Source organism: Sorex fumeus, unplaced genomic scaffold, assembly GCF_029834395.1.
Source record: "Sorex fumeus unplaced genomic scaffold, SorFum_2.1 ptg000032l, whole genome shotgun sequence".
In the NCBI taxonomy this organism is placed as follows: Eukaryota; Metazoa; Chordata; class Mammalia; order Eulipotyphla; family Soricidae; genus Sorex; species Sorex fumeus.
In genome coordinates, this window is record NW_026606089.1 from 12,191,855 (window position 1) to 12,206,294 (window position 14,440).

Sequence of the window (14,440 nt, forward strand, 5' to 3'; positions counted from 1 at the left end):
AATCCAAGGGATCTTTCAAAAACAACCAAAAAAGCCTGACCACAGCCTCCCCTGCTTATGAAAACTTCAATGAAGGTCGGAGGGAGGGAGGTGCTCGCACCCGCGACCGCTTCGACCCCCAGCACCACGTAGGGGTCCCCTGAGGCGTGCCAGGGGTCACTCCTGAGCACAGAGCCAGGAGTAGGCACTGAATACCACCAGGTGTGGCCCCCACACGCACCCTCCCAGCCCCCCCTGCAATGTCAATGACTCCTATGGCCCATGGAACCAAGTTCAAATTCCTTTGCATGGCCCTGGGGGCCTCTCTGATTTCCATCTCATCGTTGTCTGTCTCACGCTGTCTCCTGAAGTATTTACAGACCCCTGACCTCACTCTGGACCCTGGGGGTCCAGCACCCACCCAGGAGATGCTCGAGAGAATGTTAGCTGTGTCTCCTGGCCCTCGGAGCTGAAAAGCCTGGAACTTAGTTACAGTATTCCCCACGATTTGCTGAGCAGAGCAGGGCCTCAGTTTTTCCTGTCTGAACAAAGGGTGTAAGCTTTAGGTTTGGGGCGGGCTGAAGGCAGCCCAGCAGCGTGCCCAGGCTGTGCCTGCAGTGCACATCCATGGCCACTGGGCGTCACCAGTGAGCCAATGGAGACTGGTGGGTGGAGTGTAAAAGCGTCCTATGCCAGCCCTTACCACACACTAGGCTCACCCCACACCTGCCCCGACCAAAGCTGCTCTTCCAACCCTCAAGCCTCATGCAGACCCCAGCCCAGGAGCTCCCCTTCCCAGCAGGCGGCAAGCACGGGCAGAAGTGCGGCGGGTGAGAGGAGGAAGAGCGGGGGAAGGAAGGGGCCCTGCTACCTCTTGGGGGCCCCTCACCAGTGCTTCTGAGCTGCGCCTGGTCGAGGAGAGGCCGGGCACCCATCCCCTTGGGGATTCCCAGGCCTGGGGCTGCCCAGACTAACTCAGCCTTCTCCTTGCTCTCCCTCCTCTGGGCCGGGCGCAAGTTTCCAGTCCAAGGTCTCTGGGAGGGGCTGGTGAAGGGGACCCCGGAGGCAGAGAGAGGGCTCACGCACAGACCCCCACCCCAGCTCGTACCCTGCAGACATGGGAGGGGGGAGCTGGCTGGAGAAGGTAGCAGAGTCCAGGAGGCAGGGGAAGGCATTGGGGGGGACTCATGCAGGGGATCGCACGGCTGTATCCATCACTGACCCCACAATCACGGAGAGGCGGGGCAGGTGTGGGGCCGCCTCCCGTGCCCTCCCTGACCGGTGCTTGCCAGGTGGGAGGGCGTCCAGGCAGGGGACCCCAGGGGGGAAGGGTGGGGGGTCGTTCCTCACCTGTCTCTTGGTGGGACTGTTTCTTTCTTTTTTTTTTTTTTTGCTTTTTGGGTCACACCCGGTGATGCTCAGGGGTTCCTCCTGGCTCTGCACTCAGGAATTACTCCTGGTCATGCTCAGGGTACCGTATGGGATGCTGGGAATTGAGCCCAGGTTGGTCTGCGTGCAAGGTAAATGCCCTACCCGCTGTTCTATTGCTCCATCCCAAAGTGGGACTGTTTCTAGACCCCCATCCCACCCCCCATTCTCTCACTCCTGTTGCGGGGTGCTCTGACAGAGCCTGCGTGAGTCATGGGGCTTTAGGAAATGTGGTTTCTGGGCCCCTTCCCCCCCCCCCGTCTTGGGGGCTGGGACAGGTCCATCCCTGGTTCTCTCATGCAGAGTTTCCACCCTCCCCCACTCCCCCGAGGTCACCTTGGGAGCCCCAAGATTAGTGTCAAAGGTGTCACTGATCACAAGTTTGGGGGCACTGTAGAGGCGGGTCCCTGGACCTCGCCTGTATGTCCGACCTGTCCCCAACAGTCTCTCGTCCTCCTGGTGGCTTCACAGGCCCCTTATGCCAGACATGTCTGGGCCCTCGTCCCTTCCCGGGTGCCTGCCTCTGTGCTGGGGCTTCCCAGTTCCTCGAAGACCCCCGCCCCCATCCCATCAGGTGACACATCCACGTGTCCTGTGGAAACTGCCACCAGGCTTCCCTGCCACCTGTGGAGAGGGGAGCAGAAGTCAAAGGCTTCATGGGGGGCTATGGAGATGGGCGGGTGCGGTGGGGACAGTGTCAGCCCAAACCACCCAGGGGGACAGCAGGAAGGCAGACCCACGCGTGACAAGGCAGAGACAGAGTGGGGGTCGCTGGATGGGCCGGGCGAGGGGAAGGAGCTGAAAGGCAAGAAGGTGCCTCGTGGGGAGCCTGGGCCGCTGTGGGGATTGTGGGGGACCCCCCTCCTGGGCCTGGTGGTGAAAGAGGGTCTCCCGCGCGCCCGGGCAGCTGCTTACCCAGTGGCTCTTCTCTCCGGCGTCTCCTTTGGGGCCAGGTTCTCCCTGCAAGGAGAGAGAGGGGTGAGGCCGGGAGTGGGGGGTGGGGGGCAAGGACAGCTGGGGGGAAGAGAGAGAGGAGAGAGGGAGGGGGTGAGGACGGAGAGGAAAGAGACGAAAGAGACAGAAAGGAGAGAGGAGAGAGACAGAGAGGAGAAAGAGAGAGAGAGATGGGGAAGAAAAGAGGAGAGGACAGAGGGAGAGAGAAAGAAAGAGAGAGAGAGAAACAGAGAGAGAGAGAGAGAGAGAGAGAGAGAGAGAGAGAGAAGAGCTTCTATCGGAGTTCTGTGGGATACAATGCAATCTTAGAAGAGAACTGGAGGGCCAGAGAGACAGTACAGTGGGTGGGGTACTTGCTCTGCATGCGACCGACTGATTCAATCCCCAGCACCACATATGGTCCCAAGAGCGCACCAGGAGTGATCCCTGAGAGGCTAGAGCCATAGTACAGTGGGTAGAGCGTTGGCCTTGCACGTGGCTAACCCGGGTTCGATTCCCAGCATCCCATATGGTTCCCCGAGCACTGCCAGGGGTAATTCCTGAGTACAAATCCAGCAGCAATCCCTGTGCATTGCTGAGTGTGACCCAAAAAAGAAAAAAAAAACCCAAACCTGCCCCCAAGCAGGACAGTCCCCCCTCTGGAATGAGGCCCCACAATCAGGAAAATCCATATGGGCCAGGAGCAACAGCACAGAGGGGCGGGCGCTGGCCGTGCACATGGCTGGGTGTGATCCCTGGCACCCTGCAGAGTCCCGCAGAAGCCCCAAGCCCCGCGAGGGTGACTCCCAAACCAAACCAAATTCAAATGCAATTTTGGAGGCCAATGGGGTGGGGCGGGTGAGGGGAGCATCTCCCACGCCGGGTCCAGGAAGCCAGGGGTCGTCCCTGTGACTCAGACCTCCAAGCCAGAGGACGCACTGGTGCAGGGGATCCAACTCTGCGACGCTCAGAGCGCCATGCGGTGCCGGGGGTGGTAGTGCGGTGAGACACAGGCCCGGCGCACCTGCACCCTGCAGGAGCTCACCCCGCGCGAGCTCGCCAGCTCCACTTAGGGGTTTTTCTCTCAGGCACCGGCAGTCCCCTCAGCCACAGCCCGCGCAGAGACTGTCTCGGTGACCTGAGGTGTCAGGGTTGGCGTTGAGGCTGCCAGAGAGGGCAAAATGGGGGGAACTATTCCAGGGAGCAGGGGGGCAGAGGTGGGAGTCAGATCTGCATAAAAGGGGCTGGAGAGATAGTACAGCAGGGAGGGCGTTTGCCTGGTATGTAGCCGACCAGGTTCCAGGACCAGGTTCCAGGTTCGAGGCACCCATATGGTCTCCTGAGCCCCACCCAGGTTCGATCCCGGGCACCCATATGGTCTCCTGAGCCCCGTCAGGAGCAATCCCTGTGTACGGAGCCAGGAGCAAGACCTGAGCACTGCCAGACGTGGCCCCAAAAGAAACAAACAAAAAATCCGCACATATACTCCCCTGGCAAAGTGAGATGGTGGTGGTGGTGGGGGGGTGGTCCTGGGATAGTCTCTCCCTGCCACTCCCACCCCCGCCTTCCCCATCCCCCACCTGGGAGACTAACTTCAGGTCTCATCAAATTCCAGAAGCAAGGTGACACCTAAGTCTAGAAATTTCTACGGAAACTCCGGAAAGGCCACGCATTCAGGACAAAGACCACATCACAGGACTAAGGAATTTGCTCATGAACAAAGGGCAACATCAGAATGAACCGTTTCTTTTTGTTGTTTGCTTGGGGGGGGGGGGGAGCACATCCGGCTGTGCTCAGGGCTCACTCCTGGCAGGACTCAGGGAACCACATGGGATGCTGAGTACCAGCCACACACAAGGCAAGTGCCCTCCCTGCTGTACTAGTATTCCAGTCCCTAAAAGAACGGTTTCTGATGAGCGCCCAGAGAGCGAAAGAATCCACTGAAAATTTAATTGTGCTAGGAACAACAAAAAGATCCTCATTCACCGGGGCTGGAATGAGAGTCCAATGGGAAGGGCATCTGCCTTGCATGTGGCCATCCCTGGTTCAATCCCCAACATCCCATATGGTCTCCGAGGCACCACCAGGAGTGATTCCTGAGTGCAGAACCAGGAGAAAGCCCTGAGTACAGCTAGATGTGGCCCAAACTCCTCCACCCCCCCAAAAACAAACAAAAATCAACCAAACTGAACAAAAAGTAGAAAACAGAAAAGAAAAGAACACATTCTTTTTTCTTTTCTGTTTTTTGTTTGCTTTTGTTTTTTGCTTTTTGATTCCACCTGGCAGTGCTCAGGGATTATTCCTGGCTCTGCACTCAGGAATTACCTCTGGCGGTGCTCCAGAGGGATGATGGAGATCAGGGGATCCAGGGACCAAATCCCCCGGTCAGCTATGTGCAAGGCAAATGCCCTATACACTGTACTAGTATCTCGCCCCAAGATCCACATTCTTCAGAGGAAGATAACAGATTCTCTTCAGTCTGTTATCAGTATGTCCTGTGTGCAGTGGACATCACTGGACAAGCAGCAGGGGAGAAAGCTCCACAGTCAAGACACAGACTTTGGGCTAGAGCAATAGCACAGCGGGTAGGGCGTTTGCCTTGCACACGGCCAGTCTGGGTTCAATTCCCAGCATCCCATAAGGTCCCTTGAGCACCGCCAGGGGTAATTCCTGAGTGTGGAGCCAGGAGGAACCCCTGTGCATCGCCGGGTGTGACCCAAAACACAAAAACAAACAAACAAACAAAAAAAAGAAACAGACTTTGGGCAATGGTGTCACATGTCACATGACTGCGGGGTGCCGCTGTGGATGCCGCTGAGCCCTGCCAGGGTACGCCACTGGTTGCAGCGCCCCAGAACCCCAGCACTGAGCCATCCAGCCCTGGGCAGTTGGGCAGCATCAGAAGCGGCTGAGCACTGCTGGGGACCCCTGGCCTCCCCGCCACCTCCTAATTACTAGACCTGTGAAGACACAGAAAAGAAAAAAATCAGCAACAGATCCAGAGCCACGCAAGGTGCCTGAACCAGAGGATTAAAATCTCTGATTAGCCCTTGAGCAATGGTCCAGCGGGGAGGGAGTTTGCCTTGCACACAGCCGTCCTGGGTTGAATCCCGGGTTCAATCCCTGGGTATCCCATATGGTCCCCTGAGCACCACCAGGAGTAATTCCTGAGTGCCAAGCCAGGAGTAACCCCTGAGCATTGCTTGATGTGACCCAAACAGCAACAAAATAAAAATATAAAGTAATTAATAAATAAATCTCTGATTGGGGCCCGAGCCATAGTCCAGCGGGGAGGGCACTTGCCTTTCACGCAGTCAGTCAAGCAGGGTTAGATCTCTGGCATCCCATAGGGTTGCCCGAGCACTGCCAGGATCAATTCCTGAGTGCAAAGCCAGGTGTAACCCTGGAGCATCTCCAGGTGTGTTCCAAAATCTTTTTTTAAAAAGTTATTGAAGCATCTCTGATAAATATGCTAACGATTGAAAATAAGTGGAAATAACATAGGTAATTTCAGGATATGGAAGCTGTAAGATTCCAATGGAAATCTAATGGAAATCACGAGCAAGGAAATAAAAAAAAAATGAGATTGGTTTAATAGCAGATTGAACATAGAGGAATCATCAACTTGACAACTGGTCAATGCAAGGATTCAAATGAAAGCTGAGTGAAAAAAAATTTCTTTTTTTTTTTTTTTTTTGTTTTTTGGGTCACACCCGGTGATGCACAGAAGTTACTCCTGGCTCTGCACTCAGGAATTACTCCTGGAGGTGCTCAGGGGACCATATGGGATGCTGGGAATTGAACCCGGGTTGGCCACGTGCAAGGCAAATGCCCTACCCATTGTGCTATCGCTCCAGTCCCCCTAAAATTGTATTTTTAAATATAACAGACCCTCATTGACCTACTGGAGACTATGCCTAGTGCCCTGGAAGAGGTAAAGAGAGCAGAAATGGGGGAAGGGGTCCGGGGTGCTGAGGACATAGTAACCGAATCATCACCACCCCTTCCCTACAAATAAATTTTACTTAAAAACGTAACATATTTTTGGTTTCTGTTGGGAGCATACAAAAAGCTTAGAAGGTGCTACTTCACACTAAGCGAAATACTGAACAAGATGAAACAACTCTTAGATCCACTAAAGAAACGAGGTCACAGGAAACACGGCAGAGACAGGCAGTGGCTCACAACTTACTGGAGAGGAAACTGTCCCAGGATCATTCCCACGGCAGCGAAGAGCCCCAGCGTCACTCACAAGGCACAGAAGGGCCAGGGGGAGGAGGGGGTGAGGGACGGAGAGTATATGTAGGGTGGGACTGTGCCTGCCTTGCACATGGCTGCTGTGAGTTCAATTCTAAGCATGCCATGGGTCTGCCACAAGTGATTCCTGAGCACAGAGCCAGGAGTAAGCCCTGAGTATGCCAGGTGTGACCCAATTCCCTACACACACACACACACACACACACACACACACACACACACAGCCTTTCATTCACTAGGCTTTGCCAAGTGTTGAGAGTTTCTTTCTTTCTTTCTTTCTTTCTTTCTTTCTTTCTTTCTTTTCTTTTCTTTTCTCATTTTGGGTCACACCTGGAGATGCACAAGAGTTATTCCTGGCTTTGCACTCAGGAATTAGTCCTGGTGGTGCTCAGGGGACCATATGGGATGCTGGGAATCGAACCTGGGTCAGCCACTAGCAAGGCAAATGCCCTACTTGCTGTACTATCGCTCCAGCCCCAGTAGTTTCATTTTTTTTTTCGTTCAAATTTTTATTAGTGAGACACCATGAGGTACAGTTGTAGACTTACAAATTTTGTGCTTGGGTTTCAATTATACAAAAAAATATGGAACGCTTCACGAATCTGCGTGTCATCCTTGCGCAGGGGCCATGCTAATCTTCTCTGTAAGGTAAAGGTAAAGGTAAAGGCCCTCCCGTTGATCATCGATTTGCTCGAGCGGGCCCAGTAACGTCTCCATTGGAGACTTTGTTGTTACTGTGTCTGGCATATCGAATACTCTCGGTAGCTTGCCGGGCTCTCCGAGAGGGGCGGAGGAATCGAACTCCGGTCGGCCATGTTGGCCGTGTGCAAGGCAGACGCCCTACCCGCTGTGCTATCGCTCCAGAATCTTCTCTGTATCGTTCCAATTTTAGTATATGTGCTGCCGAAGCGAGCACTAGTTTCATTTTTTAACTGTTGTGTTTTCACTTACTAGGTGGAAGAATTTTAGGAGGAAAGGTTTTCCCTCATGTACTATTGAGTATCCAGGGTAAAGATTTTATGAATTATTTAGGATAAGTGACTGAATGGGTTTATATCACCGCCCCCCCCGTTATGTGTTTATGTGCACATGTGAAAACACAGACACTTCCAGGAAGAAAATGATGCAGAATATATCGAGAAACCCTCTGTAAAAGCCATACTGTAAAACTAAATTAAAAAAAAAATAGGGGTCAGAGTAATAGTAGAGTAGATAGGGCGCTCCCCTTGCATGCGACTCAGGTTCAATCCCCAGCATCCCATATGGTCCTCCGAGCTCTGCCAAGAGTAATTACTGAGTGCAGAGCCAGGAGTAACTCTTGTGTATTGCCCGGTTTCACCCAAAAAGCCAAAAAATACTGTTTGTTTTTTTGGAGTGAAGGAATTGGCAATTCAACTTGGCAGTTCTCAGGAGCTAAAACCTGGCTCTGTACTTAGGAGTGACCCCTGGTGGTATTTGGGGACTGAGATTGATCCAGGGCCATTAGCATTGCAAGGCAAGCACCGTATCTCTCCAGCCCCTAAAAACGTTTTTTTTTTAATGTTTTTTTGAGGGGCTGGAGAGATAGCACAGCGGGTAGGGCGCTTGCCTTGCATGCGGCTGACCCGGGTTTGATTCCCAGCATCCCATATGGTCCCCTGAGCACCACCAGGAGTAACTCCTGAGTGCAGAGCCAGGAGTAACCCCTATGACCCAAAAAGCAAAAAAAAAAAAAATGTTTTTTGAGCTACACCCAGTGGTGCTCAGGGCTTACTTCTGGCTCTGAGCTCAGGAATCACTCCTGGGGTGGGGGGAGCAGGGAGGGCAGGAACCATATGGGGTGTTGGGGTTTGAATCTGGGTCAGTCGTGTGCAAGGCAAGCGCTCTACTCGCTGTACCATTGCCCCAGCCCCTAAGAGTCATGCTTTAGGCTGAAAGCGATACCAGATGGACAGCTGGAGTTAGAGGAAGGTGAAGAGCATTAAAAGGACCAGAGCACCAGTTTCTGTAAAAGACTACTTTCCTTCGTTCCTTCTTTTGGGGAGTTCTCCCCAGCTCTACACTCAGAGGTGTATGGGAGGCTCCAGCCCTTTGAACCATCTTCCCAGCCCCTCCCTTTGTTTTCTTAATTTCTATAAAAGTCAAGAGGACTAAAGCTTCTAACAGAAATTAAATCTATCCCAGCAACAGCGGAGAAAGGACGGAAGGGGCCAACTGACACAGTCCTATTATTGCATAAATGAAGTGCTGCAATGTTCACTCAAGGAAGTTGCCATCAAAGAAAGATGCATATTGTCATCCCCCAAATAATCAAGATTCGTGAGGCCAGCGCCATTTGAGTGGGTTGCCTTGCTGTGGGTTCAATCCCCCGCCCCCCACGTGGTCCACCAAACTGGATTCAATCCCCAGCACTCCATCTGGTCCGGGGACGAGGGAGACGGCGCGAAGGGGTGGCGGCATGCCCTGTCTGTGGAAGGCTCTGAGGGAACCCCAACACTGCAGGCTCCCCTGGACGCTACTGGCTGCTGACTCCCTGGCCCCCATGCGTTGAACCATCGGGTCACTCCAATGAGCTAAGCATCCACAGGAGTGTCCCCTGGACCTCCATGCACTGCCAGGGAGTTAGCCCCCTCTCCACTCCTCAAATGACATGAAGCAAAAGTTGGTCAAACTGTAGTCTGGGAGGGCCTGAGGGACAGTACAGCCGGGAGGGCACTTGCCATGCACACAGCCAACCCGGGTTCAATTTCCAGCATCCCATATGGTCCCCAGAGCCTGAGATGAGTGCAGACACAGGAGTCAGCCCTGAGCATCACCGAGTGTGGCCCAAAACAAAACAAAACAAATCCTCCCTTGGAAAAAAAGACCAACTAGTAACAAACAACTACATCTGAAGAGACAGAGTGAAGGGGCTGGAGTGACAGCACAGCGGGTAGGGCTGTGCATACGGCCAACCCGGGTTCGATTCCCAGCATCCTATATGGTCCCCCGAGCACCGCCAGGAGTGATTCCTGAGTGCATGAACCAGGAGAAATCTCTGTGCATCTCCGGGTGTGACCCAAAAAGCAAAAAAAAAAAAAAAAAAAAAAAGAGAGAGAGAGACAGAGTGAAACGCAGGGTCAGAGACCCAGAGAGACCCAAAGAGAGAGACAGGGACCTACGAGGTTGGCGCAGGGAGCTGGGGCTGTGCTGTCTGCTGGGTGGCTGGTCATGAAGGGGGGTTGCAAGGTGGTGGCGTCACTTACCGGCTGCCCCGTGGATCCTTGGGGACCCGGCTCTCCAGGAAGCCCCTGTGTGGGTGGAAGCTGATCAGACCCGGGGCTCCAGGAACTTCCCGGAAACTCCCACCAGGGGGCGCCTCGATACTCACTTTCTCGCCCTTCTCTCCTGGGTGGCCAGAGATTCCCTTGGGTCCAGTGGGCCCTGGGGGTCCCTAAGCAACAAGACAGGCTCAGTCTCGGCTGGGACAGGAAGGAGTGGGTAGGGACTCGGGGGTGCTGAGCTTGGCCTCCATCCCTCTCCGGACCACAGACCCAACATCCACACCCAGCAAGCGGGTTGGGGCCTGGAGTCAGAAGGTCCCCACCGGCCTCCGGCTGCTGTCACTGCTAGTCAGGGCCCAACGGGACCATCGTCACCTTTCTGGGCCTTATGTGGACAATACTTCCACGGAGGCAGATTTCTGAACAGCAGCTAGAATTCCAGGCACGCTGGCGTGAGTGCACAGAAGGGCCAGGGGATGGCGGGGCGTGGGGGGCAGACGGACAGTGAGTGGGAGCTCCTGGAGAATGACTCACCGCAAGGCCAGGACTGCCAGGGAGGCCCACGGGCCCAGGAGGTCCGGGGGGGCCTGGAATAGAGAGATCTCAGACCCAGGCGAGAAGCCCACCTTCAGCTTCCATCCAACCTCTGGCATGCCCCGCCCCCCCACACCTTACCCAGGTTGAGACTCAACTTACCCACAGGCCCTGGGGGTCCTGGGGGCCCAGAGGGTCCTTGGGGCCAGTGGCTGCTGGTCTCCGTGAAGGTGTTGGACAGCAGTGGGTCTCCTGAGAGGGAGGAAAGACGTAAGGGCGTCGGGTAGGGCAGGCAGCTTCCGGGGCCACCTCTCGTGACGCTATGGACAACACAGCTGGGGCCATGGGGCGGCTGCACCAAGGCTTCTGGCAAGACTGAACTGGGCTGGGGCTGAAGCAATAGCACAGTGGTTAGGGCATTTGCCTTGCACGTGGCCAACCCGGGTTCAATTCCTGGCATCCCATCTGGTCCCCTGAGCACCGCCAGGAGTAATTTCTGAGTGCAGAGCCAGGAATAACCCCTGAGCGTCGCAGGGTGTGACCCAAAAAGCCAAAAAAAAAAAAAAAAAAAGACTGGACCGGGGCTCTAACCCTGCCACCGTCTGGCTGGCGAACTCCAACAAACCTCTCCCCCTGCTGCTAAGTCTGCTCCGCCAGGGCCAGACGCGATGGTGAAGAAACATGACCACGGCTGGCCCACGACTCTGCGCTAGACTTCAGTGCTCCGTGGCACTGCGGCACCCAGAGCTGACACTGTCTCTGGCCTCACACGGGTGAGGAGCACGAGCTGTCACCCCAGGCAGCACCCCTGGCGGAGGACACCCACCAGGACGCAGCTCCCGAGTTGGGGGCTGGGGGCCAGGGTGGGCCAACCTCTCACACAGGGCCTGAATCTTCTTGGCTTTTTTTTGTCGGGGGGTCACACAGTGATGCTCAGGGGTTGCTCCTGGCTCATGCACTCAGGAATTACTCCTGGCGGTGCTCAGGGGACCAGATGGGATGCCGGGGATCGAACCCAGGTCGCCCGCATGCAAGGCAAACGCCCTACCTTCTGTGCTATCGCTCCAGCCCAGGGCCTGGATCTTCTAGGAGCTTCCAGGGCTGGCTCCGGGCCAGCTCCAAGCTTGGGGGAAGGGCTGAAGTCACTGGTTGAGATGAGGCTCTGGAGAGGTCAGTGTCACGCCGTCCCCCACCTGGCCTCACTCTGCGGCCTCCCCCTCTGCCCTGCTCTCTTTATGCCTCGTCTGTGGCGTGCGGGAGACACGTGCCCGCCACCAGGGCTGGACTGAGGCGGGACCCAGCGCACACAGGGAGCCTGAAGGACAGGAGCGAGGACTGGGGGGCAGTGACATCTGTCTCGCCCCACACCTGCCTCTGCCTGCGGGAACCCCAGGGGACTCACCGTGCTGGATCTGGGCATAGGGGGGTCCGACAGGAGCTGGTGGTCCTGGGGGCCCAGAAGGCCCAGGTGGGCCTGGAGGTCCCCTCTCTCCAGGGGTGCCCACAGCTCCGGTCTGGCCAGGGCGTCCAGGGGGGCCCTGGGGACCTGCAATGGAACCAAGGACGTGCGGAGGAGTCAGGGAGGTCCAGTGTGGTCTGACATCCCTGCCCCGATCCCTCTGAGCGTGACGACAAAACAGTACAAGCAGATACCAATTTCTAGAAAGTTCTCTCCCAATCTTGGGGGTGGGCAGAGAGGGTGGGCCACCCCAAGTGCTCAGGGCTGACTCCTGATTCTGTGCCCAGGGACCACTTCTGACAGTGCTCAGGGGGTCCTTATGGGGTGCTGCAGATTGAACCTGGTTCGACCATGTTCAAGGCAAATGGTCTCCCTGCTGTCCTATCGCTCCGGGCCCTCGCCCGGACTTCGCTCGAGTTGGTTCCGGCCTGCAGTTCCCCCTTGGCTTGGCCTACTGGCTGGATCAGCCTTCCTGGCCACCCCCTTACACCCCCCCAACCCTGCTTCCTTCCCTGGGGCGTCCAAACCATCAGCGTCCCCCTAAGAACCCGGAGTCCTGTCCAGGGAATACCAAGAGGGCCAGGGCTCGCCTCCCTGAGGAACTGAGTCTCCTAGGAGGCAGTCCTGGGGAGCACAGTGGTGGGGGACCCCCCGCTGGCACAGAGGGCAGAGGGAAGGCGTCCTCAGCAATGCAGGTGGAGCCAGGCTCTCCCGGAAGTGGGCTGGGAGGAGGGGGAGGGGGGAACTCACCTGGTGGGCCTCGCATGCCCATGGGCCCCCGGCTGCCCATGTCTCCCTTGGGGCCAGTGGGGCCAGGAAGCCCCCGGATGCCAACTCGATCTGGGGGAGAAAACCCATCAGCTCTGTGGTGCCCCCTGTTCCCGCCCCCAGTTGGCTCCCACTGTCTCGAGGCAGCAAGGGGAGCCCCCGCAGGCCCATTGAGAGCTGGGGGGCTGGAGGCCGAGCTGGGCTGGACAGCAGGCTGGGCCCAGGACCTACTGCCCAGATGCCGTGCACTCACCTCGGGGGCCTCCATCCCCGGGGCTGCCCTGGGCAGCTGGGGAGCCCCAGAGCGGGGCAGGGTCCTCGGGGGCAGGGGGGGTGGGGGGTGCTGGCTGCTCTGGGATGGTCAGCACGGCCACCTGTGGAGGAAGAAGTCAGGCTGAGGGCCAGGCTGGAGTCCAGCCGGTGGTGGACAGGGCCTCCGTGGAGGACACCCATCAGGCCCACCTGCCCCTGTGGGGCCCCCAGGCCTCTGGCGCCGCCAGGACCGCAGCTGGCAGCTTCTCATGGGGCTCGAGGGGAGTGAGGGGTGCAGCGTGCCAGGTCCTCACACCACGTGGCCTCTTCGGGAGAGACCCTCGAGCACCAAGCTGGTTGTGGCCCCTGAGCACCAGTGGGCGTAAAAACAAGGCAAGGCGCGAAAAGGGCAGAGGGCTTTGCATCTGGGCCCAGCTGAGACTGTCTCCTCGGGGACCTGGGGCTGGAATCGGGGAGGGGCCGCCTCGATGCTCTGACCTATGGATGCTGTCTCCAGGGGAGGGGCGAGGGGGTGCGGGAGACAGGCCGGGGGGGGGCTAGCCACAAGCTCTTGTGAGGTTGGCATCACCAGCTTGGGGGCTCCTAGAGGAAGAGTAAGGGGGGGCAGGTTTCCCCGGGAAGGGCTGGGGCCCAAGGTCAAAAATGCCAGATGGGAAGTGGGAGGGGTGAGAGCCTGAAACACAGCCAGGGGGAGGACAGGGGTGCAGGGAGAGGGGGCTGGGGGAGGGTGGGGCTGGGGGAGGGCCGGGGTGCAGGGAGAGGGGGCTGGGGGAGGGTGGGGCTGGGGGAGGGCAGGGGTGCAGGGAGAGGGGGCTGGGGGAGGGTGGGGTTGGGGGAGGGCAGGGGTGCAGGGAGGGCGGGTGCAGGGAGAGGGGGTGAGGGGAGGGCAGGGGTGCAGGGAGGGCGGGTCAGGGGAGGGCGGGTGCAGGGAGAGGGGGTGAGGGGAGGGCAGGGGTGCAGGGAGGGGGCGGGGGAGGGCAGCTGTTCACCCACCTTGGCCTCCAGCTCCTTCAGCCGCTCGCTCAGCTCGGCCACTTTACTGCAGTTGAGACAACCTGTGAGGAGCAGCAGCGGGGGCGGGCTCTAGACTAGGCCGCTAGGGGGCGCCCGATCACGGGGAAGCCAGCTGGGGGCAGGGGCTCTGGGCTGCAGCCTGACAAGGGGGGGTCTCCCTTAGGCCCCAAGCAGGGCCCCCACTCCTGAACCCTCTGCCAGGCACGGGGCATGAGGGGTGCCAGGGCCCACTGCCCCGTGCCTTCCCGTCCGGGCTTTTCCCATCTTCTCCCGCCCACTGCCCTCCCACAGCCCTTCTGGCCTCCTCAGTGACACCCAGTTACGTCATGAGCACTGCGGGATGATCACTGACTGGCTGGGCTCTGGGCATCAGGTCCAGTGCAGGGTATGGACCCGAACCCTATGGCCAGGACAGGGGTCCGCCCCCGAGGCACACTGAGGACCCTGAGCTCGGGGGGGGGCTGTAACCTCGCCAGGCCCGGGCTGAGCCCTGCTCTGTCCCTTCCTGGCTCCGAGGCCACGGCTCCTCTGACCAGCCGTCAGCTTCCTCTTC

General features: G+C 57.6%; 1 protein-coding gene and 1 non-coding gene across 4 annotated transcripts in view; both read right to left on the reverse strand.

Moving 5' to 3' along the window:
• Window positions 1–14,440, reverse strand: part of EMID1 (EMI domain containing 1) — a 40,052-nt gene that overhangs the window by 8,518 nt on the left and 17,094 nt on the right. For all 3 annotated transcript variants that reach the window (XR_008792813.1, XM_056116574.1, XM_056116573.1), the window contains exons 5-13: window positions 13,867–13,928; window positions 12,854–12,974; window positions 12,583–12,672; window positions 11,776–11,919; window positions 10,536–10,625; window positions 10,374–10,426; window positions 9,947–10,009; window positions 9,822–9,866; window positions 2,323–2,367 (exon numbers count right to left, since the gene is read on the reverse strand). Coding sequence is in view for 2 of the 3 variants with exons in the window: in XM_056116574.1 (XP_055972549.1) it covers window positions 2,323–2,367; window positions 9,822–9,866; window positions 9,947–10,009; window positions 10,374–10,426; window positions 10,536–10,625; window positions 11,776–11,919; window positions 12,583–12,672; window positions 12,854–12,974; window positions 13,867–13,928 (713 nt within the window). In the remaining variant the exon portion in view is untranslated. The remainder of the gene's footprint in view (window positions 1–2,322; window positions 2,368–9,821; window positions 9,867–9,946; window positions 10,010–10,373; window positions 10,427–10,535; window positions 10,626–11,775; window positions 11,920–12,582; window positions 12,673–12,853; window positions 12,975–13,866; window positions 13,929–14,440) is intronic.
• On the reverse strand, window positions 7,176–7,278 carry LOC130025919 (U6 spliceosomal RNA). Its single transcript, XR_008792823.1, has one exon. It is a non-coding gene; the product is annotated as a U6 spliceosomal RNA (small nuclear RNA).